Source organism: Bactrocera oleae, chromosome 5 (assembly GCF_042242935.1).
Source record: "Bactrocera oleae isolate idBacOlea1 chromosome 5, idBacOlea1, whole genome shotgun sequence".
Lineage (NCBI taxonomy): Eukaryota > Metazoa > Arthropoda > Insecta > Diptera > Tephritidae > Bactrocera > Bactrocera oleae.
This window is the reverse complement of record NC_091539.1, coordinates 60,493,541-60,518,003: the sequence shown is the minus strand read 5'-3', so window position 1 is coordinate 60,518,003 and position 24,463 is coordinate 60,493,541. Positions and strand designations below refer to the sequence as shown.

Below are 24,463 nucleotides of genomic sequence, written 5' to 3'. Positions count from 1 at the left end.
CCGGAGGGTTGCAGTTCCCGAAAAATGTTTGAAGGTAGGATGACAAATAGAAAGTTTTGGCATCAGAATCAACTCATGGGAGTATGAAAAGAGATCACCTGTCTGTGGACAACGACTGAATTATGGAGTCAGCATCATAACCACCGGTCATTAGTTAAAATCGCTTTTCAGAACATGTCCATAGGATGCATAATAGTCGCTGACGCTGAAAATCTTTAATGCGATACTAGCGCGTGATGATAAAGGAGGACGGAGACTATATCTTTTTAAAAGGGTGAAGTGAATAATTGACTTTCCAATTGGAACGAATATACGACGGTGGCATGTAGCGTATGCCGATAATTAAAAAAAATTTTTTTTTTTGAAAAGCTCATTCAAAATTTAATTCATAGTTATAGACCTAAGACTTTAGCAAACTTTAGAAACAAATAGTTTTCTGCCTTGACCAAGATTGTGAGAATTAATCTTTATCGATCAACTAGAAATCGGGTTCATATGGGTCAAGTATTATCAGTAATCAATGTTTAAGGCCAACGAAACTATTCAAGAGTAATCTTGAATCAAACTCCCATTGTTATTTTTGGGCGTGGTTATCAATGTGCATGAAGTTATAAAAAATTATTTTGCTTCTTTTTTTAAAATGTCTCAATTATTCTTGCCAAAATCTGAATTCTTTTAAGTTTTCATATACCCTTTCCAACCAACTATTGCCACGAAACTCATCATATATGTGGCATACTAGCTTGGCTTGTTGATATTTCAGGAAATGTTGACATTCATTTGAAACGGCATCTTGTAGCTACCAAAAAAGTGTGTCCATTCATTCGCGACTGCTACGCTCTCCAAATATTCAAGAGCAATTTTTTTAAAAGTCTATCATAAATAACAAAATAATTGTGGGCGGTCAAATTAATGTCCGCAATTTAAATCTTCAACGCAATTGAATGACCTCGGCCAGCGGTGTGCACACACCAATACATGCAGACATATGTACATGTAATTATGGAGCTTAATTTGGCCACGGAAAAGCACAAGCAAAATTGTACGCCCAAACACGGCTTTGAATGACAAAACACTTCAAGCCAAAGAGAAAAAAATTAATAAAATGTGAATACGCAGATCACAAAAGTCAATGGGAAAATCACAACAAACACTGACCACTTGCAAGTGCTAACGGGCCACGCGCTTCCCACTTCTTCAAACGCGTTTGGCGCTTAAGACAGTATGTACACTTGGCTGCGTGTGGGCACACTTCCTATAATTTCATGAGAGTTTCACATAAACGCTTGTAAGTATTTGTATAAAAGCTGTAAATATGTATGTACGAGTATGTATATATATGCTATCACATCAGTGCAGTCAAATGCCGGATTTGTGCGGCCTATTGCGGTAAAACCATGGGCTTAGCTTAGCTTGTGCACGGCGGAAGTTAATCATGAAATAAATTTACAACTTTTGGCATGAGCTGCACACATACGACATTATATACCTATACAAAGGCTGTCATAATTTATAGTTAATGCATTCATTTCACAATGTGCTTTTATAAGCTTTGATTTACCGTTTTAATTTTTACAGGTAGAAAGCAACAGCTGAGCGTGGTTTCACAGGCGGCAGTGATTTTTTATTCCAGCTACTTGAAAAATTTTGACTCGGTAACTGTTTGTTGATCTTTCTGTAAGTTCTGTGAGCAAATGAAATTTTTCGAACTCTACTGAGAGGGAAAATAGAGAAAGAGAGATAGAGAGAGCGCACTGAATCATAAAACGATGGATTGTCCATATTTTTTTTCAATTTGTTTTACATTCTGATGATATGCCTATAATACTACAGGTAAGATGTTAGACAAAAACTGGAGGGGTGAGGCGAGTGCAGTCCACATAGAAATCTATGACTTAGTGCAGTAACTTTCCCTAAATATATTGGTCAACCATATGCGAAAACGATTAGCTACAGTTCACCAGCAAGAATCTGTTACACCCTGATTTATATTGTTCCAAAGCAACCTCATTCTGAAACTTATTAATTATAGGTTGGAGAGCCAGATTTTCATACAAAACATTTCATAATACTCGTTCCAACTATTTACTATTTAAATAATTTTTCTCTTTGCAAAATTAATTTGTTTTATGAACAAATATTAGTGAAACGTGTACATATGTATATCAATTTTCTAATTATAAATACTCTTTCCGAAAATTATGCGGCAACCCTACACAAAGCCCCTTCATATACATATGTATTACATTTTCTGCTCTAAAACTGAAAAACTTTCATATTCTGATATGATTTAGCTAAAATGATTTTTTCTGACAAGATTTAAAATGTATGGCAACCCTGTTTACTTTTACATAATATGTTCCAAAAAGTATACGGACACAAAAATTTTAAAATATTTTCACAATCATTTATTTAAAATTTTGTTTAATACAAATTTAAAAGATACGGCAACCTTATTTATCTTTGAAATTGAAAAACAGGTTTTAAATTCCGCTAGAGAAAATAAAAAAGTTTTAATATTCACGTCTATTTTTCAATATTTTTAATAATGGAAACATACACATATGGCAACCCTGTTTAATTTTTGATCTATATTATTATATATATATATTGTATTCGGCTCAAAAACGTAGGAAATTTTAATATTAGCACCTAATTCTAATAGAAATAATTTTCATGGTAAATGTGACAACAATGTTTATTTTTTAGAATAACATTTTTCCATTTTTTCATTTAATAATACAATTTTTATTAGTGCTATGAAAAAATTTAGTTACAACGATACTGTAAACTTTTCTTTCAAACATAGCAACGAGATCCAAAAACGAATTCATAAAAATTAAAATTATTTACTAATAGCGCAATTTGTTAAAAAAAATGAAAGTTTTAATTATTTCGAACAACAATTTCGAATATTTCGAAGAAAAAAATTTTCAAAACCTGGCGCTAAATAGAAAAGCACAAACCGATTTCAGTGTTGTATTTTTTATTGTTGTTGTTATGTTTTCTTTTATTTCTTTTTTTGCAGCATTGCCATATTCGTCCAACGCATAATGTGCTTGTACAAAAACGCCTACACGAAAATTCAATATTATGTTCAATTCAAACATTTATGATGGACCAGCGAGACCACAAGCGGACAGCCAATGTGCAGTCAACCTCGAATTGGCTTTGGCCGAAACGGGCAGCAAACAAATTTATTGTAGTAGTTGCACGCAAAAAAATTAAGTAGTAAAATATGTATGTGAAATGTTAGCGATTGTGACAGCAGTTGGCCGCTTTGTTTGGATTTTCAACGCCACTTCCCACAACAAAGCGGCAGTTCGATAGAGTGCACAGTGGCACGAGAAGTACATGCACATATAAGTACATACAATATATTTCTGAAATCATATTTTTAACTGAATATTTTAATTCAAAAATTTTTTTGGAAAATTTTTTTTTATGTGATGATTATAATTTTAACAAAATTTTCAAATTTTGACCACTTCAGTTCTCTAGAGCACACATTCTGGTCATCACTCTTTAGTAACCATTTTATTTAATTTTTTTGAGTTCTTGAGTAACCAAAGCTTGCCTCCAGAAGTATTTCTAAATGATTTTCAGAAAAGTCCCATTGTAATGCCGCTGGCTGGGAATGCGATACTTTTGTTTTGTTCATTAATACACCTATCAGTTTTATGTACAAATAAGACTTGAAAGAGAAGTTTGTTTATACATAAATACCATAATAGTAAAATTGTTGGAGTTGTAGTCGGTTTACAAAGAGACGACAACATGCGCACATATGGTTTAAATTCATAAAAGTATGTGCCACCCACCCAACGTCCGTGGTGCAACTAAATAACCGGCTTGTGTATTATTAAAGGCGCCAATGCGAATGACTACGGATTTCACAAGCTGGGCTGGATTAGATTTTCGTAAATTTGTATGAAGAAACACAAATGGATTTACATATGCATGTATGTGGGTAAAAAATTTATAGAAGAAACCGACTTTTCTGAACGTTTAAGGTATGTTAATGCAGATTCTCAATTTTAGCGTTTAAGTGATCGAATAGATAGGTTAGTGCCAGATTTCAAGTTGGATATGTTAATCTAGATGAAAAACAATCTAACATAAATTATACATAGATTTGTTGTACTTCGTGCGAATTCATATATTACCAACCTAGTTGGCTATATTTTCGCGCTTATGTCTTTTAGGAACAGAAAGCAGTCAGAGAACTCATAATATACGAAAAATTTGGTCAGTAAATTCAATTCTAATACAATATATTATAGGATAGAACTTGCCTATAGACCTTCTTACTTAACTTCATTTTTAACAAGGTATCTGGTAAAAGAACTCGAAAGAAAGAACCCGGCATTTGAAACATCGAAATTTTGCTGAAATATAGAATAAACCTTCTCCTTTCCAAATATAGCAAAGTCAGGAATGTTTCGCGTATCAGCACGAAATATAAGTCGGACAGAGCCAATCAAAAAATTTTCTTCGGTTAAGAGGGTAAATAATAAAGAACCCTGGTTATACATATAGAAAACTTAGTTGAAAGAAATGATGAACATCGACCAACTGTTTCCGATTAACTTTAAGCTGATAAAATTAACTAATAATCCAATTAGTATTTAATTGACAATTACGGTATTTAAAAGACCACACTTTGAGGCAAAAAAGAAAAAAAAAACCAGCAAAAAACGTTAACTTCAGTTGCACTGATTCTATAACACCCTACACAAGTGCAAAAGATGACCATACAAGAACCTGATTTTGATTGGTCAGTTTGTATGGTGGCTGACTGATTCGATCTAAAAAACTTCTTCGCAGATTGCAACATTACTTTTGTTTACGTATGTACAGAAAGACGGGCAGACAAACGAACAAGCCTAATTCGTATGCAAATTAATAATTTCTTCATTACAAATGCTTTCCACATTCGTTTACCTTACATTTAAAACTTTTAAGGTAATCTAAGCAAAATTCCATTTAGTAAATTTCAATTGGTTTTTCTACCATTAATTCAACGAAATAATCAATATGGCAACAATGATCGCGCTCTCGCACCTATTGATCGCTTAGCTGATCTTGTCAGATCAACAACGCTCACCTAATAAACATGCATACAGCTTACATTATTGGAAAGCGCCGGAGCGCGCTAAATTCCAAATATCTCCCATGCGCAGCTGTCAATGTTTCTAGCTTTTCAAGTGTGTTTTGTTAGCTCGAAACCGCGCTCGAGCGCTCAATTAGAAGAGAGCGCCAACTACCACTATTTGCAGCAATGTCGTTCACTCTTCGTCGTTTTCTTCGCATTTTCTGATAAATAGATTTTGAGAATTCAGCGCTAACTTTGTTATTGTCGGCATTCTAAGCGTCTTACCTGTTTGAGCAAAGGTGTGTACGCTTCACTTTGACATATGTACATATGTTTGCCGCCGGTAATTTACATAAATTCTTGGTTTGACTTGATGGCTTCGTGCTGTTATGCCAAAATGCTTTTCGACTATTTTAAGCTGTGAGTTTGTAGATATTGGCAAATAAAGGCTTAGAAATGTATGCACTCCAGTCACTGGGGTATGTATGTTGTGTATGGTTTATAGATATATAATATATGTAAATCAAGTATGACCCAAAAACGGAAGAGTACCTTTTACCGGTAACTGTGTAAGACGATACTGTTTCGCATTGCAAATTATTGTTGTTTTTTTTTTGCGTATGTTTTTTCTTGTTTTGTAAAACGTGCTAAATGATGACTGACACTATTCAGTCACACTAATGACTAATGGCAAAACCAAGTATTAGCCGAAGTTTACCACATGCAAAGCGTTCCAGTTGTTTAGCGACCTTGTGTTTGCGACTACCTGTGGCGTCAGACCCCCATAATGGTTTTTGATTTTTTAACCCACTATTGGTTAAATAAAAATCGCAACGGGATATCAAATTGTATATGAAAAGAACAAAAATTTTAATAATTTCATTATTTTTGTAATGATGGCTTGTTCAGATGTACGTATATATGGGAAAAATAATGATCATAGGATCGTGAGGTCGAGATCATTGATCAAAATCATGCCTTAGTTTGCCAATGAAGTGATCTATTGATGGATATCGTCTAATTGTATGCTAAATTGTAAAGATATAATTTTTTATGTGATAATATCGTAATATGTATATCAATTAAATTTGATTCTAAATTGTATAGACTACATTTCAAAAGATTTCGAAACATTTGGACTAGTTTTTGTTTTAAATTATATTTTCAAAATAATTTTGAAATATGTTGATTAATTTTGGTTCTACATTTTATTTATTAAATTTTTTAGATAATTGTCATATTTTTTGTTCTAAATCATACAGACCAAGTTTTTAAATAGCTTTGAAATTTATCGATTAATTTTTTTCTAAATAATATAGACCACATTTTGCCCAAAATTTTGATATATATCGATTAATTTTAGTTTTACATTATATAGCCCAAATTTTTAAAATAATTGTGAAAGTAATTTTGAAATATATCGATTCATTTTTTTTCTAAACTATACAGACAATTTTTTTAAATAACTTTGAAATTTATCGATTTATTTTTTATATAATTTTAATATATATTGACTAATTTTGTTCCAAATTATATAAACCAAATGTATTAGATAGTTTCGAAATGTATCGATTAATTTTTTTTCCTAATAATACAGACCAAAATTTTAAATACCTTTGAAATTTATGGATTAGTTTTTTTCTAAATTATAGAGATCATGTTTTGTCGATATTTTGAAATATATCGATTAATTTTTGTTTTAAGTTGTATAGACCAAAATTTTAAATACTTTTGTAGTTTATCGATTAATTTTTTTTTAAATACTATAGAATATGTTTTGTCGAAAATTTTGATGTATCGATTAATTTTTTTTAAGGTATATAGACCAAAACTGTAAATACCTTTGAATTTGAGAAATTTTTTTATAAATTATTATATAGACCAAATTTTTTAAAAAAATGTTGAATTAAGTTTAAGTTTTTTAGACCAAAATTTTAATTACCTTTGAAATTTATCGATTAATTTTTTTCTAAATTATATAGACTACGTATTGTCTATAATTTTGAAATATATCGATTAATTTTAACTTATATAAACAAAATGTTTTAGAAAAATTTAATTAAATTTAATTAAAATTTTTAATAATATTTTAAAAAAAAATTTACAAAGATATCGATACATTTTTCATTCAACATACATAGATATAATTTTTTAAAACCAAGGAAATTTCTTAAATTAAAAAATGCCTGCATTAGCTGTATATTTAAACTAACTTCACCCGTTAACCTTTCGAGAATTACTCCAACTCTTTCTCCTCACCTCTCTACAGGCAAATTTCATCTGACGTTTACGATTTATAGAGCTTGAAAGTCAATTTACACTAACAGAAGCATTTATTTACTGATGCAGCTTAAAACCTCAACGCTGATTAATGGAAAGTTTAAAGCGATTCCCGGTAGTTGGCAGATAATTACTAATTTCCTACATTTTAACAGTTTTTACACAATTCGGAATTTCACTTAGTCGTTTATATGAATGTACGGTTGCATAGCCGACAGCAGCATTTTAGAAAGAGGAATACCGTTACATGATTATAGTAGCTAACTAAGCATGCATCACACCATGACGTGAAAATATTTCGGCTGGCACGCTAAGAGCGATTTTCTACAAATTCTACCTACACACACATATGGTACAAGCACAAATACATATTCACTCACACATAGAAATGTCAGTTTAGATGCTTAATTTATTGTTCGAAATTGCATTTGGTGAAAACTTTTCAACTTCACGCATCAAATGCATTAACTGGCGCACGTCCGTCCGTCTGTCCGCCTGTCCGCCTGACTTGCGGCGCTTCCATATGGCTGACGCTTGTGCAGCGACGCAACAGATCATTAAAGCTTGTAGTTATGTTTTGTATACGTATGTATATATATATATGTGTGTGTGTGTGTATGAAACATATGTTCACAAAAAGAATATACACATAAATCAAAAATACAACAGAGCGCAATATAACAACAACAAAGAGCTGGAAACAAAATCACCATAAGAAAACCACATAAAATATTGTTTTGTATACATAAAAAGAGAATTTAATTCCCGGCAATTGACCTCTTTTTCGCTTTTCCATTGTTGTTTGAATTGTTGGCTTAATGGCATATTTTAAACGCATGACCTGCCAAGTTTATGCCAAGCACATAATCATAGCGGCGAGAGAGTTGGAAATGCATCAAAGTCAAGTAATAAAACAATATATCTGTATATATATTAGGCTTGGCCAAAAATCGAATAGTATTTTTTGTTTGGTACTCTAAAAAATAGTTTCTTAGACACTGCTATGAAAATCTAGATGGATACAAGTATATCGTAAACGCTGAACTTAATCGAAGAATTATACAACACTGTTTTATAGAGCATTCAATTTCCTACAAAATCTATGAAACGAGCTATTTTTTCAGGTAGTTGAAAACGAAATTAGAAATTTGCTATCTCATAATAAGAAAAAAAAATTGAAAACTGCAAGACGGAGGACCCTTCCCGTTACAATTAAGAGCTCATACTTCGATAGACTTTTTTAGAAGGTTTTTACTTTTTACAGGGTTCCAAGCGAGAAAAAAAATGCGTATTTTTGACCCACCCTAATATAGTCACATACATACATACTTATGTATGCATGCACGTAAATATATGCAGTAGAAAAAGTAGTGAAAGAAAATATGCACTCATAAGTATGTATACCAGCATAGTTTTTTTGTTGGTCAACGTCCAACTATAGATATTACCGATAGCAAAAACCAAGTAATAAAACATCGAAAAAATAAAATATACATATATACAAACTTTTCGCATAGAAATGCAAATTTTGTTCGTTAACCACTCGCCAATAAATGTTTTAGGTTTTTATTATTGTTTTAAAAACCTTAGCGCAGCTGTTCATTGACTTTTAGAGGCGCATAGGGCTTTGAGTACAAAACTTTGTATGCAGGCTTATGCAGTTATATATATAAAATATACAACGGTAATTGCATATAAAGTATATAACGGTATTTCCTACGTATAAAGCATGCATTGGATAATAATTTTACAGGTTTCCGAATATTTAATTCAAGTTATTTAAAAACTGTTGTAAAAATCCACAATTTTTCGCATGTTATTCAAAAGCTTTGAAAAATGTTTTCTGATTTATTTTTTTAAGTAAAATAATATTTAAACAATTATAAAAGGCTTAAATGTTATAGAATATAAAATAAAAATTGTAAAATAAAAGTTAAAAAATAAAACCAATTTGATTGAAACAGTTAACGAGTTCTCGAAATACTTGTAGATCAATTCTTTGTGACCGGACATCTTCTTTTCTTTTAGTCGCTAACCCGAGTTGACATCAGAGTTATAGAACAGAATGTTGCATATTAGACTTCAATGGGATCATTCTAAATAAAACTTTTGAGTTAATGTAAAAATAACGGATATTTTTTTATAGACGTTATATAATAGATTTCAGACTCATTGACTTTATTCTTATCTGAGATGTAAACAGGCATTAATTTCTTCATAAAATTTTTTTTAATTTTTAAATTTCTTTTAATTTTTTAAAAACTACTTCTGGAGCTTCAAGCATCAGACGTATTAATGTAAAATGTGTGCAGGGTAATAATAAAACGGTCAATCTAGATATTCAAAGATCTCAGACACGGTAGGTCTTAGAAAAAAGTATTTATACATATTCTATAGATTATGTTATGATCTTTAATTTTTAATTTTAATTTATTTTTATTTTTTGATCTTTGATGTCGAGTAAATTTTTTCTACATACCGGAACTATGAGGCGTTTTTAAATTTTTTTGTAACCATGTTTTGGTCATGTTCACTCCTACTTTGAATTTATGTATCTACCTTCACACTTATTTTCTGGTTTGATTTTAACGGACTTTAGGAATTTCTAATATGTTGAACAACAGATGTAGTGGCGCAGTAATAAACCCAACACGTCTTTCTATTCGTGAAATGGATATGCTTTTGTAAAAGTTAAACTCCGTTCAAACACAGCAATTTTTGTTAGGACTACTGCAAGTTTGTAAAAGAGTGAGCAGAGCGAAAAAGGGAGAGGCAGCTCGTGGGTTAAACATTTTGGGTTCTTCTTCTTCGTAGTTCGCTGCTGTAATATTGGTATACCTTTTCATTTTGATTAGTGGTGATTTTCAAATGAATACGAACCATATTATTATCTAATGCAAAAGAATTCGAAGCATACAAGAATTTGGGCTAATAATATGAAAAGATTGCTGTGCCTGAACGTAATTGCCTACACGAAAAGAACGTTGTGGATGATGAACAACAAATGTTTCTATCTCTGGCCACGATCTTAACAATTATTTTATGACTTTGTCTTGATGCAATGCATGTAAACTGTCTCACGATAGGTTACTCCCACATGTGAAGTAAAAATCAGCAGAGAACTATTCGAAATAATTTGTCGCGCGCAAAGCCACTTCTTATAAATGATCAGCACTTATGTAGGTGTACAAAGCGCGCAAGAAATCTACAGAACTAAAATAATAAAAGAAAGCAGAAAATATTGTGTTGGGCTTGGAATATATTATCTAATGAAAATTCAATAAAAAATCTTCAGAAATACGTACATAGAGTTATATAAAAGCAAAGTTTTCAAGTCGCTGAAGAAGGTAGTCGGAGGAACGTTAAATTCATGATTATAGTTGAAGCGGTGGAGAAAGCTTTGTCGAACATCTGAAGGAAATAAAAAAGTTTTTGAAAAAAAATTAAGATCCCCACAAAGTCTCCACTTTAGGTTATAGTTGATATAAATTGGTGAAATAAAAGCTCAAATGTCATTAGCCAAACAGCTGATTGTGAACTGTCACTGCTTGCAGCGTTCTCAGCTGATAAATTTAAAAAAAAATGGTAAGAAAGCTGATGAATGATTAATTCGTATGTATTAGCACATGAACAATTCAAATAAATATTAACAAAATAAAAATTTGAATTACGCAACGACTACAATGAGAACTAGTTGAGCAATAAATTTTACCAAATCAACTAATGAAAACACTTTGATGTGTTCGCAAGTGAAATTGATTACAATTCCATTTCGATTTAACATAATACGAATTAGGCTATGAGAAATATGCGATTGCGAGAATTGTTTATGTCTTGCCATAATAATAATTCTGCATGTGTACACGCTATGAGGTATTTCGAGGCCCACACTGTGCCGCAGTTGATTGTTATCTGCTTAATTTTGGCGAAATAATGAAGACGGAAGAATGTTTTGTTATATACTATATATACTTGTATATATACAATATATGTTTACGGATTTAGCTAGTAAAGTAGTACTTTTATGTTTCAAAATTAAGGAAACTCTATATAATAATATTATATAAAACTTTCTACTATGTTTATCACTAAGTATATTAAAATGCATTAGTATTCCGCTTAAAACGAGTTTTCACACTTTAATTGTCTGTCTAATTATCTGCTCTAGTCAATTTGATAATTATTCACTTTAGTTGTTATTCGAATGCAATCAAAATGCGACAAGCAATAGTAGGCAGAATTCACCTTGCTTTTTAGGTCATTCACAATGGAAATGCATATCTACTTGCTGTGGTTGTTCTCTATACATATCTGTATGTATATAAGGCAAGACACAAGTCACATTTAAGTAATTTTGACAGCGATCTGTACATATGTAAATATTTACAATTAGCACAACGGCGCGACGGAGAAATGAAGAGCTGAAAGGCAGGCGCACGCAACAAGGTCGTTTCGAATTCGCTGTTTGCATAAGTGCGCTTTTATTTATTTTCTCCAGACGTTAAAGGGCGTGTGTGTACATACCGAGGTATTTTTAAACTAAGTAAACTTTTACCTACTTTTTGATATATTTGGTCAAACCAATTTCATCCCCTTCAAAGTAATCCCTGTCCGATCAAAACGCAATTTTGTCAAGGCTTTTTCCAGTCCTCGGCACAGTCGGAATAGTCTTTTTTCGGTATAGCATTCAAGATCTTATTCGATTCGATTTTTATCTCCTCAATCGTGTCAAAATGGCTGTCGTACGAAGCCAAATCAGACGAATACGTTGGTTGCGAAACGATATGAGTCGAGTTTTGGCAAAAAAAGGTTGCAGTATGACATGGTGTAGTATGGTGATGAAGGAATCAAGAGTTCGCCAATAATTCTGGCCGTTTCAGGTGAATAACTTAAAGTAAAAGACGTATAATGCCAAAATAATATTCTTTGATATTTTGGTCCGGCGGTAGAAATTTATAGTTCCCCACACCACGATAATCGGGATACCAAAAGAAAGATGAATCTTTAAAATTGGTCACACCGCATTTATCGATTGCCCCCCTCAGCGATATTTTCCTGTACTCAGACTTAAAAGAAATGGGCGCTGGAAAGAAGTTTCAGGCGAGACTGAGTTTTTTTGAAGTTTAAAAAATTGTACCACAAGAATGGTACCGAATAGTTGAATGGATGATGACTTCGTTCGCAGTTATAATGCTCTCGATTTCACTTACGTAGAGTAATAAATAAGAGTTTTGGATAGAAAATGCATTTATGTAAACGGTGCGAGATTTTTGGCTTATCTCTTTATGTTTGTTCTCATACGCCATAATCTATGAACATACTATCCAATTCTTATCTTCAAAAATAATAAAGTGCCATAAAATTATCCAGAAGATTGCAACAATTTTGTTCGCTTAAGTTTTGTAGAATAAATCTGACAGAAAATTACTTTAGTTTGTAACGTCATGAACGAAAGAAGAAGAGAAATTTTTTTTTACAATTTCTCTGAGAGTTTGACAGCTTTACTTTGCCTCTCACCACTGTCTTGCTTATGGCATTACGTGACTCAATCTTGCTAATGATTAAGTTAGTGACCGACGTGCCGCACTTCCGTACTGACCATCCATATCAAAGAAAATTTTCCAAAAGTTATGCTTGTAGTGCCAACGTATTCGAGTGTGATTCTGAACTAGTTTAAATATATTGAAGTTTATCTTATAATTACTACAAAATATTGAAATAGGCAACTCTCCGTTGTAAGAGAGCAATTAGCTGACTCGTTTTTCGGCAAAAATAAAATTTTTACGTTACGTTACGGACGGTAGAAAGAGAGCATATACGCTAAAGCTTGAAGCATAATCAGAATAATGGCTTTCGTAAATATTGTATTTAAGAACAAGCTGGTTCAATGTGAGGCGCGTCCAACTTTCATTTACCGAATGTTGCAATTTTATTTGTTGTTCTTTTCGCAAAAACAAATCATTATTTATTTTCAATTTCTCGTTGGGTTTCTAAACTAGATCTACGATTACCAATTATTGGCAGTTAAAACGGAACTAAATAAGAAAGTCGAAGTGAAGCAGGAAATGAGAGCGAAATATATATTGGACGTATGTATGTATGCATTTACATAAATAAGGAAACAAAACATGTTTCCAAAAAATGGAAATAGAAGCGAATTAAGATCACTCGGTTAAGTTTTATTGCTCTTTAGCAACTGTTGTCTAATGAGAATGCTTGTTGCTACTTAAAACTCTAACAGTTGGTTTGTTGGAGAGCGATCCTCAAAGTGGTGGTTGATTTTCTTTCTGTTTACTTTTCACCTTTTTCGCAGAATATATTTTAGTATGTAAAAAATTGCAATAAACTTTTGAAGTATCGATTGTAAATGCCGCTGAGAAGCTGTTGCATATGTTTATCAGGGGAATGTGGTAGTGGTAGCACGTAACATATATACATACAATATATATATATGTTTATATATATAAATGCTATACATGGATTGAATTCATAGGTATGGATGATGAAATTTCGCACACATCTATGTTGGTGTTTGTTGTCATTTAAATTGCATTGTATTTGCGCACAACATTGTTGACATTGTCATTATTCTCCTTGCAATGCTCTTGGTTTTGCATCAAATTACTTACAAACTTCATTTTACCTTAACTACCACGCTTAATAGGTTTATGTTTACCATTGAGTGCTCTTTTTGTTGTAGCAATTGCTTTTTATGGTCACTTTGTTTACCTTGTTACACTTTTTCGCTTTCGTTATGCGATAATTAAATTTGTTTTTATTATTATTTTTTTTTTTAATTATGTAGCAGCTCTTTTACGCGACAAGCACATCGCCGAGGTACAAGTACAAATGACAAACGTATATGTGAGTTAACGAGTATGCTGACAGCGCAAATATTATTGGCGGTTAGCGGCCTTAAAAATAATAACAACCTGTGCGCATGCGCACAACTAATTGGTTTAACAGGAAGGGTACACAAGGTATACATACCAATATTTCTGAAATATTGCTTCGTAATTCCTATATATAATATCTACAAATATTTAATAAAATGAATTTGTTTTTTGCCTGACAAGGAAGCTTAAATTCCAGCAGGGTAAACAGCGCTGCCAAGAGCGGCCATAAATTTTGGCGCTGGCAGCGCTGTGGTATTTTAATGACTTTTTGCTTTAATATCCACTTGCTGCCTTGTAAGTTCATTTTAAATTATTTGTTGTTGTAACTTGTATTTGATTTAATTTTTTTATATTTATACCCTGAACAAGGAATATTAAGTTTGCCACGAAGAAAACGGCGAGTTTCTATAAAGTATATATGTATATAAATAATCAGCTGAGTTGATTTAGCCATGCTTTGACAAGATATCTTCACGAAATTCACGGATTATTTTTTAAGGTAACGCTGAAATTTCATAAAAAATTGTTCAGATCGCATCACTATATATATAATATAGCATATAGCTACCATACACGCTGAACGATCAAAATCAAGGCTTTGTATGGAAAGCATTTTTATTTGTCGAAATATCTTCACAAAATTTTGCAGTTATCAATGGCTAAGGCAACGTTACAATAATCGAAGAAATCGTTCAGCTCAGACGACTATTGCATGTAGCTGCCATAAAAACTGACCGATCAAAATAAAGTTAAATATATTTGTATGCTATAAGAAATACAGCTGTGAAGGGTATTATAGCCGAAGTAAATATTTTTTCTTGTTGTAATATTTTTTATATATTTTTTGCACTGCGTTGGGGGCGCTTTTACGTGTGGCAAGCGCCACAAAGCACACAGGAAAGTCTAACAAAAGAATTTCGTGGCGAAAATATGTACATATATATATATATATATAGCTCTCATATATAATATATATATATAATATGTATACATATTATATATAAGTATATATATTGGTTTGTTTCTATGTGTGCTTGTATGTGCAACGCGCTTGGAAGCGATAAAAGCCAACGCGGTAAGTGTCAATGTACGTGCAAAAATAGCATCGATCAAAACAATAACAACAACAACAAGCCAACAAACTTTAAGAAAGCCAACACCAGCAAAATAAAATCCCAACAAATCCGCGATAAACAAAAAAACAACAAAAAGAAAATAGCAAAGGTACGTAATGCTTATATTTTGTTATATTGTTTTCCTCGTTTGCACAGTTAATGCTTAATTTCGCTGTTTTCTTTCCGTCTTTAATGTATATTTATTTATTTTTACTCAATTTTTTTTTTGTTACAGACTTGAGCAAACACACTTTTAAGCGCACACAATTATCAACTATTACACAAACACACACACATATACAGTGGCAACATCGTAACCAACAAGAACAATAAAATCACAAATTTTATGTTTTCACGTACATTGCTGGGGATTGTCTCCTCCTGCTGAAACTATTGTATCAATATGCTAATCAGCCAACGCAACGCTCTCACGTTCTGTTTAGTGGCGATCGCGTCTCGAGCACTAGTCACACGAACGCACAAAACATGGTAAATGTTAAAAAGCGTCAGGTTAAAATAAAAAAATACACAGTAAAAATAAGAAATCAATTAAATTATTTTGTTTATACATACATATGTATACGAATATGTATGTAACGCGCACGTAGACTCACGTTGTCGTTGGGTACGCGACGTGCGCCGAAAAACACTTGCGAACACAACGAAAAGCTAAAATCAACTAAACTTAGGCGCACCGATCGACATGGGAAGGAGCCACTCGGCGGCGGCATTAAAAATGTGGTAACACGATGGGAAAGTGGTAAGAGCGACGAGTGTGCGTGAGTTGGTTTGCTTTGTGCCGCTCACTGGAAAGTTTGTTTTAGTTTTCCAATTGGCGTTTGGATGAGAGTGTGGCGCTACTGAGAGAAAGCCGGTAGTTACGGTTGCTAAGCAACAAAAATATATATATGCAATAATTTAAAAAGTACATGAAAAAATTGTTTTTTTTTTATTTTTGTCAAATAAAAATTTTAATTTTTAATGTTTACAAAAATGTATAATCTTATGAGGTCTGGTCAAAAGGGAAAGTACGTTTGAATGGCTGTTGGAAATAGTGGGTTAAAAAATTTGCCTTCAATATTAAAGGGAACCCCTAGTGAGAAATTTTGAAAAAATTAAATTTTGATTGCTTGCATGTTTTGATAGTCTATAACTTTTAAAATGCTATACTAAATCAGTAGTGCTTTTAAATACCCAAAAATCAGTTCTTTAGGCTGTTACATTAGGTGTGCTCTTTACTATGCTGACTTTAGTGGTGCCTGCAATTTCAAGAAGTCCAAGAATCTACAAATAACCAACCTCGGTCTAGAAGTCTCCACAATCGAAAACGTTGAGAAAATATGGAAAGTATGTATTTAAATTAAGTAAAAAGTTCTTATTCTGTCATTGCTAATAAAACGATTCATAGCTGGTGCGAACATTCAAAATCGGTGAAATGACAATAAATACAACCCTTAATCGTTATAATTGCCGACTATAGGCCATATACCCAGTCTTATATATAGCTAAAATCGACTACTCCCTTACGTAGAATCTAGTGACGATTATTTGTAAAATTTTGTAACTTATTTAAACTATATCTATCTATATCTTTGAAAACTAATATTCTAGCGCCTATTTTTTCATTTTGCTTTATTTTATTCGGAATTCGCTAAACTTTTGATTCTGTCCTCTTATATAAAGCATTTTTTTCCATATTACGCTTCCAAAAGTTTTGAGTACTCTCTAGAGTTTAGACTACCCTGTAGTCATTATAAGAAACAGAGTTAGATACTTTACTTATGGAGTTTGCAGCAGTCGCTCTTCCTTTTAGCTCTTTAAGCTTCTTATTGACTGAGTTGATCGCTTATGGAACAAATTTTGTTTATATTTCTGAAGTTATCTTCTCGGTCACCGCACTTCTCGAAGGATAGCATATTATTTCTCTCTTTTTTCTCTCTCTATGTACCTTAAATTGTTTGCTAATATTAAATATAAAATTGCTGGTTATACATTTTTTGTCATTGTCTTTTTTTCAATTTTTTTATTTTTTATTATCAATTATATATTTTAAAGTTCATCAAATACATTTTAAAATATCTGAAATAAATCTTAATTATACATGTTCGATAGCTTTTTTAGGGTTGTAATTAGTTAATGAGAATTTTTTATTTCACGGACAAAATAATTAAAAAATATATAATTTTCTAGAATACCTCCCAACAAATAAAAAGAATTTCTCAATTCTCCTCCTCGCTCACTGAACTTTTCGAAAAGTACATCCTTATTTCTTTTCTTTTTTTCTTTCATTCTACCCTAAACTGTTTCATAAAGTTAAAAAAGAAATTTTATATATACTGTTTGTCCTTGTCCACTATCCTTTTTTTATATTCAAGAAATATTTGATAAGTTCTCATATCATATTTCTCATTCTACTCATTCGTCGTGAGATTGTGAGAGAATACAGTATTCAGCATATGAATTGTGTTGTTCAAATTTGAGAGCACTGCACTTCATTGCACATATACTCAGAAAACGTTTATATGCTACGTAGGTGATCACAGATTCGTTATTACCTCTCATAATAAAAGAAATGCTTTGAACTTTAAGACTGGAAATAAAAAGCTTAAAACTTTTTCTTCTTAAGCTTTTATAAGCAGCTTTTTGGGGCATCGATATCAAAGTTGCCGTTGAATGCAATTTAAAATTCTTTAAAAACATATATGCCTAATTAGCAAATTTACAGTGTTGCACATTTTAATTGCATAACTTACGGAATATTTTGCCTCATTCTATAGTTTGTTTTGCTTTATTTGATTTAAAAATAAATAAACAAACTATGGTTTAATGGCTTCAAATAAGTGTCTCGAGAGTAGTTCCATACTGTAATCATTTATTTAGCGTATACAATATATATACAATGTTTTGCACACAATTTTCATATATATTTTGCTTAGTATAATATAATTTTTTTACACACACATTTTCATATGTGCTGTTTAAATTTTTTGTTTATTTTTTTTTTAACTTTCGGATTTTGTAAATTTTGTATTAACATATGATTTTACTGCAGATTTTCGGTACCTATTAAGCGCGAAGCCTCTTTCGTTAGCCTAGTTCTGGGACGCAGTGATTTTTTCGTCTGTGAATTTATGGACATAAGACTCCTCTGAGATCGTAACAGTGTCAATTTACGTTCTTTATGGAACTGTAGATTTTTCATTAAAGGTTTGAGCGTGTTTGATCGTTTAGGTGGCGCTATGCCTGCATTGGAAAGGCGCAGGCTCTCTTTAAACCATGCAATCTGTTCCTCCAAGAACGAGCGAGTTAGTTGGATTTTTTCAATAGCTGTTTTCAAATAAGTTATGTGTCCATCTAATCTCGAATATTCGCTGTCATAATGTAGCGTAAACTTCGCTATGCGTTCACGGAGATTCTAAAAAAAAAAAACTCTTATATATTTCTATACATACATACCATATATGCAAGCGTAACAGCTTCAATTTCACCTCTATCTGATTGAAGTAAGTGTCTGTTGTGCAGGTTGTTGCAAACTGTTCTTCATAAAAACGTTTTTTTGCTTTCTGAATTTCCCTCTGTAGACGCTCTTCGGCCAATTGTATGCGCATTTCGGCCTGCTCCTCTCTTACTTTGTGGAAACGCAGGACATAATTATTCTCTATGCTGGAAATCACTGCTTATGAACAATTTTGAAATTATTATTTTCTAAAAAAATACAGCACATTGCTTACAAAAGAGATCTTCCGGTTTTTTGGTTAACGAGCCCATGGTTCGTTTAATAAAAGCCAAGGCGATGAGTTGGCGGCGCACATTGCCTGTCTTTGCCTGATTCTTTTGCACTTGTTTTGAAATTTCTGCCTCGAAGTTATGAAATCTTGCAATGGACCTACAATAAATTAAACAAAACAAAAGTAATTAAATTTAAAAAATAAAAGCTGTCATTAATTTTTTACGCCATAACATCCATTGACATTATATAGTTGTTTCTGTTCAAATAACAATCGGCCAGCTCGTACAGACAATTCCGTATAGCAGTATAGTTCTTCAGCTTCATCCATATTGTAAATTGCCTAGGTGACATCTGGTGGTCGATGACTTTAAACCACATCAGTCTATGAGACTGAGTATCCAACCAGTCTTCGTACTTCCAACTTAAGATCTGTTCCGGACATTGCACATATATGAATTTGCCTAATTTGTTACGCTCCAGATCCTCTATGAAAATTATTTTGTTCATTAGCTTCTTGATCACCATATGTACGCCCAGTAATTTGAGCTTCACTTTGTAGTTGAAACACCGAAAAGGTTGTTCGACCTTTAGACTTTTTGCGCTGACTGTACTGGCCGATGCTCTGAACCTGCGCACGTCATGCAGGGATCGGAACGAAAGACGCTGTGTGATTGGATTTTTTGCGATTAGTTCCAAAGAATAAGATTTGCGCATAATTTAGCCGAAAGATTAACAATTAAATCGAGCTCAAAAAGCATACGAAAAAGAAAAAAAGTTAGTTCGTGAATTCGTCTAGCCTTTTCAAATCCAAATTATTTTTTAATTTCGAAATATTTATGTCAAAGTTTCATTTCAATATTTGATGTTTTTTTCGTGTAGTAGTGCCACTAGGGAAAAAATTAAATTTGAAATATGTATTGTTACCATTTCACCACTAAGTTTTAACTGCTAAGGCACATTGACAAACTGCAGAAGGGTTGTTAACCTAGATAATGTTAAAAAAAGGTCATTCACTTCACTTCACCTCCATACAAGGTGTGGCTAAATATAATAAGCAGGATCAATGACTTCAGGAAAGATTGTTGACTTAAATAGATATATCTATATATAACGAAAGAAATGTTCTTGATTTGCTAAATTTAAAAAAAAGATAACAATGGTTGTTGACCTAGATAAAGGTAAACAAAAGGATCGTTCACCTCAAAAAAGGTTCAGTGATCTTTATACAAGGTTCAACTAAAAATAATTAAAAGGGTCAATGACCTCAGGAAATGTTGTTGACTTAGCTAAAAAAGAGGGCCAATGATCTCAAAAGGATGATTCCTCTCAGCGAAGTACACTGACCTTAAGGAGGGTGGTTGACCTCGCTAAATATAAACAAAAGGCAATAACCTCAGAAAGTGTTGTGACTGTGATAAGGGGGCATGACCTTCAGGTCATGCTAGTGCTGACTGCTCATATAAGCCCTTTTAAATTATACTAAATAAATTCCTTTAACAATGTCTAAATGACACATAAATGAAGGTAAAGAAATGCCTAGATTCGGTCTCAAGAAGTATCGTAAGCCTTTAACAAAGACGTAAGTCCAAAGGTTCAGTGTAGTATGCGTTTCTTTCTTTTGATTAACCAATCACATTCTTTGGATAGGTATAGCAAATTTTTATCCTTGCACATTACGAAGGCATATAAAATGTATTAGTAAAAATCTTCTAATAAAAAAAGTTGTTTAAAAAATATATTTTGGCTTTTATTGCGAATTATATTGGCAGTATAAACATTTAATTTATCTTAAAAATATGAATATATGTATATGTGCTTTATTGTTTTTGGAAAATTTTTAATTTTTTTAATTGTTTTTTTTATATTTTAGATTGTACGTTTTTTAATTTTTTAATTATTATATTTTTCTTGTTTTGTGTATAATTTTTTTTTTTAATTTTTAAGTTATTTTGTAATCTTTTTTTTAATATTAATTTTCAATTAGCTTCTATTATCATGCTGGATCTTTCCATTTTATTAGTTACATTCGTGCTCGGCGATTTCTTCATGAATGACTTATCCGACTTGACTAAAAAGGACTTATCCGACTGTGCAAGTGATCTTACACTGTTTCTCAACTCCGTAAAATCGGTTATAGCGCCTTCTCTGAAGTGTTGTACTGCTGTGCGGAAAAGACGCAATTTCGCTTTGCGATATGCAAGTGTTGTCTTCAATTTCGCAATGCCGGTCTGCAAAACTTGCCGCGTATCTTCTGTTTCTATTTCTTTAGTCACAAACTCCTTTTCAACATTCGCAATTTTAATGCGCAATACCTGCGGAAATAAGAGAATTATATTTGTATTTTAATCTAGTTGTAAGGGTTGAGTTCGAAACGCCGTAATTGGTGAAGTGGCGAATCGAACAAGTAACTGATTTAACTCAAAAAACTGGCGTAACTAAATTAATAAAGAATAACAGGATAGTATAGCACTTTAATGTGGTTCCACCATTCTCTTGTATTGCATACAACTTTTTAGTAGAGAGTAGAACTCAGGCGTCTAAAAAAACTCACCTCTATAGTATTGTGATAAACATCGCTTTTATATGCTGTTATGAATGCATCACTCTCTATGCGCTTATTGTAATGGTCAATTTGTTTTTGTACCTCTTTCATCTCAATATCAGCTGCGAGTTTAGCCTGCTCTTCTGATACCTGATTATGGCGTTTTAAGTATCTTTCTTTGATCTTTTGAGTTACTATGTAATAGAAAATTTTGAAATTATTTTCTCTTTCATGTTTTTTCTATAAACTGTACTAACAAAGTTCCCTCATATTTAGACTTAGGAATTGTTGTTCAAGTGCCTTTAAAGTGGCAGTTAATTTGTCAAAAGACTGCTTCTCTTCTTTAATTTTATTCCATTGATTAGTATTGGTAATCAACTCCTTGCTTAATAATTCGTCTAATTCGTTGTATTCTTCGGTCGATCTGGAATTATGAGTAAATGTAAGTATTTCAAAAAAAGCTTCTTAAAATATTTGATCTCTACTCCTTGATTTTCTTGTATGAGTCGTGTAAAATGTATGAAAAATATACCGAACTTCGCAAAGGAACAATTGCACTTTTACAAAATTTTTCAGGAGTACTTATGCGTTTTTCAAAAATTGCTTATTTTAAGAATGGGAATTCCATACCCATGGAATTAACTTACGATCTTTAGACCTAATAGATCGATCATTTTGCAGTATTTGCCGGATTTTCCAAAGCTTGTGATGGTAGTATGTCGAGAAGGTGGACTTTTATAGATGCAGACACACACAAAGAGAAGCCTGGGAAAGGTCTACGTAGTTATTTTACCAACTGGACAAGCAGTACGGCTGATGGTTATACCACCATGGGTGTAGTGTCTATTATAAAGGCAAATAAATATATAAATTAAAACCCCCTTTTCTGTACCTTACAATAATACTATTTAATAACCGGGGCCATATAGCAGGGACTGTGTTAAAATCAAGGTAGAAAACTATCATTAAGTTGAAATAGCAAGTATGTTTATTGTAATGGTCCTGGAACTCTACACGTATAATAAACAGATGAGAAAATGTGCTTCTAGAGATTCTTCTTTATGGAGCTCTTATATGGCACAATAGATGTACCTATTATCTTTCTATATAAAACTTCAAAATTGATTGGTTCCTGGATCCACGTAAATTTTAATGGAATCTAGAAACCCAGAGTTAAATAAGCATGGTATATAATATAGAATAGTTCTCAAGAAGTCAATTTAGTAATAAGACATTCCCATTCAGTATTCACAAACTGCGAACCGGATTGGTGGAAATATCGATCAATGCATTACCGACTTAGCTATACTTACTTAATTTTTAATTCATGTAGGTAATCGCTGTTACTAGAGAACTCTTCTGCATATATTTTGTAATTTTCAATAATATTATTTACACATATAGAGCTTCGAGGAAAAGTTTTGTTCTATTGGGACTATATATGGATTTTATCGGCACTTAGAATGTTTTTGTTTTCTTTACTTTAATCACTAAATTAATGACCTTCCAAAACAAAGCAGTATAATATTTGTGCAAAGAGGATGCTACAGTTCTGGGACTATCATCAATATTATGTCATAAGATTATACTAAGATGGAGTTCGTAACTTTCATAAGGTTTTATAAAACTTCGAAACTGATCTACAATATAATCAGAAAGTCTTGAAATCTGGAATGAGAGAGTAACCTTCTAGCAGATCTCCGCTATATTTTTTAAGCTCTACATACGTATGTATATATACTCACCGCAACACTTTAAATGCTTCTTGCTTCTGCTCCTTTTCGATGTACGACAATAATATTGAAAGTGCGAGATCATTTAGTTGTCTCAAGTCCACTTGCATTTTCCGTTCTTCCAACCAAGTTCGATTTGCAGCCCTCGAAATGACTTTCATCCAATAAAGCCCATAGTGCACGCGTTCCTGCCAAGCCTCTTTGGTCCACATAAAGGCATTGTGTGGCATTTTGGCAGCAATATGCATCGGTGACTTCTGATCCGCCGCGAACAGTGACAATTCAATACTTTCTATTAGTCGCATGATTTGTTCATAAATCGCATATACTTTGATCTTATCATTATTAATATCGTGAGCAATTTCGTTTTTGATTTCATTCTTAAATTCAATTCGGTTGTCCAGAATTGATTTTGAACATTTTATGGAATTTTTTGGATCTGGATTTTTATTATTCATAATTTGGCCGCGCGGAGGAATGTGTCCGAAAGGAAATTCCAAAAATAGTTATTTTATAACAAATAAAAATAATAAAAATCCGATTTCCAAAATGTGTTGTGAAATGGGCAAATATAAAAAATTTACTGGCATAACTTTCAAAATTTTGTGGAGAGCTCACTTATGGCAAAATCAATGCTTGTTTTGATTGAGTATTTAAAGTGTTTTTGTAATTTTGGAACTGACTAAACTGAAATGTGTTTAAAAATTAATTTGTGCAAGTGACAGCCACGGCCGGCTCGAATAAATCCCAGCCAAGAGGCCCAATTTTCGACCACGTTTTGTAGCTATTGAGGCGGTATTACAACAATAAGGAGCCGAATATTATCGTGAAAGGCGTCAATCATCTCTAGCTTACCTGTGTAGACAAGCGATTTCGCATTACCTCACAAAAATAGTCCAGTATTAAATTGCATCATCCTGGAGGCCACATGCCTACAACGCGAGATAATTCGCTCACCAAAAGTTTCCTTCAAAAAATTTATTGTATCGTTGGCTGCGTGGCATGTAGCGCAGTCTTATTGGAACCAAAGGTCGTCTACATCAAAATCCACCAATTCAGGCACGAAATGGTC

At 32.4% G+C, this 24,463-nt stretch overlaps 3 protein-coding genes and 1 long non-coding RNA gene across 9 annotated transcripts in view; 1 reads left to right on the top strand and 3 right to left on the bottom strand.

Moving 5' to 3' along the window:
- The window catches only part of LOC106626509 (uncharacterized), a 32,129-nt gene extending 16,055 nt beyond the window's left edge, over positions 1 to 16,074 (bottom strand). For 2 of the 5 annotated variants that reach the window (XM_014246324.3, XM_014246363.3), the window contains exon 1: positions 15,747 to 16,067. The gene's annotated coding sequence lies outside the window, so the exon portion shown is untranslated. Of the gene's footprint in view, positions 1 to 15,746 lie in introns of all 5 variants that reach the window. The other 3 variants (XM_014246331.3, XM_014246341.3, XM_014246349.3) reach the window with 3 other exon arrangements.
- Positions 1,584 to 3,401, top strand: LOC118680832 (uncharacterized). Of its 2 annotated transcripts, none has more exons than XR_011396536.1 (2): positions 1,584 to 1,677; positions 3,029 to 3,401. It is a non-coding gene; the product is annotated as an uncharacterized lncRNA (long non-coding RNA). The 2 variants fall into 2 exon arrangements; XR_011396535.1 differs by lacking the exon at positions 1,584 to 1,677 and adding an exon at positions 2,878 to 2,974.
- A 2,164-nt stretch (positions 16,075 to 18,238) lies between the features above and the next one.
- LOC106625772 (uncharacterized) lies at positions 18,239 to 19,896 on the bottom strand. The gene is made up of 4 exons (XM_014245603.3): positions 19,340 to 19,896; positions 19,118 to 19,272; positions 18,875 to 19,059; positions 18,239 to 18,801 (listed from the first exon to the last, which is right to left on the bottom strand). The coding sequence occupies exons 1-4, from the start codon at positions 19,828 to 19,830 to the stop codon at positions 18,430 to 18,432; spliced, it is 1,203 nt and encodes a 400-aa protein (XP_014101078.2). The 5' UTR covers positions 19,831 to 19,896; the 3' UTR covers positions 18,239 to 18,429.
- A 942-nt stretch (positions 19,897 to 20,838) lies between these two features.
- Positions 20,839 to 23,977, bottom strand: LOC106625801 (uncharacterized). The gene is made up of 4 exons (XM_014245630.3): positions 23,404 to 23,977; positions 21,916 to 22,082; positions 21,668 to 21,852; positions 20,839 to 21,428 (listed from the first exon to the last, which is right to left on the bottom strand). Exons 1-4 carry the CDS (start codon positions 23,847 to 23,849, stop codon positions 21,093 to 21,095), a joined length of 1,134 nt encoding a protein of 377 aa, XP_014101105.2. The 5' UTR covers positions 23,850 to 23,977; the 3' UTR covers positions 20,839 to 21,092.
- Positions 23,978 to 24,463: the final 486 nt, after the last annotated feature.

Excerpts from the sequence above, each read along its gene's own strand:
- LOC106625772 (XM_014245603.3), bottom strand. The coding sequence starts at position 19,830 with ATGCGCAAATCTTATTCTTTGGAACTAATCGCAAAAAATCCAATCACA. Across the intron at positions 19,273-19,339 it reads ATGTCAATGGATGTTATGGC|GTCCATTGCAAGATTTCATA; the intron begins GTAAAAAATTAA and ends AATTTATTGTAG. Across the intron at positions 19,060-19,117 it reads AAAACCGGAAGATCTCTTTT|TGATTTCCAGCATAGAGAAT; the intron begins GTAAGCAATGTG and ends GTTCATAAGCAG.
- LOC106625801 (XM_014245630.3), bottom strand. The coding sequence starts at position 23,849 with ATGAATAATAAAAATCCAGATCCAAAAAATTCCATAAAATGTTCAAAA. Across the intron at positions 21,853-21,915 it reads TCTAAATATGAGGGAACTTT|TAACTCAAAAGATCAAAGAA; the intron begins GTTAGTACAGTT and ends TCTATTACATAG. Across the intron at positions 21,429-21,667 it reads TTTATCACAATACTATAGAG|GTATTGCGCATTAAAATTGC; the intron begins GTGAGTTTTTTT and ends TTATTTCCGCAG.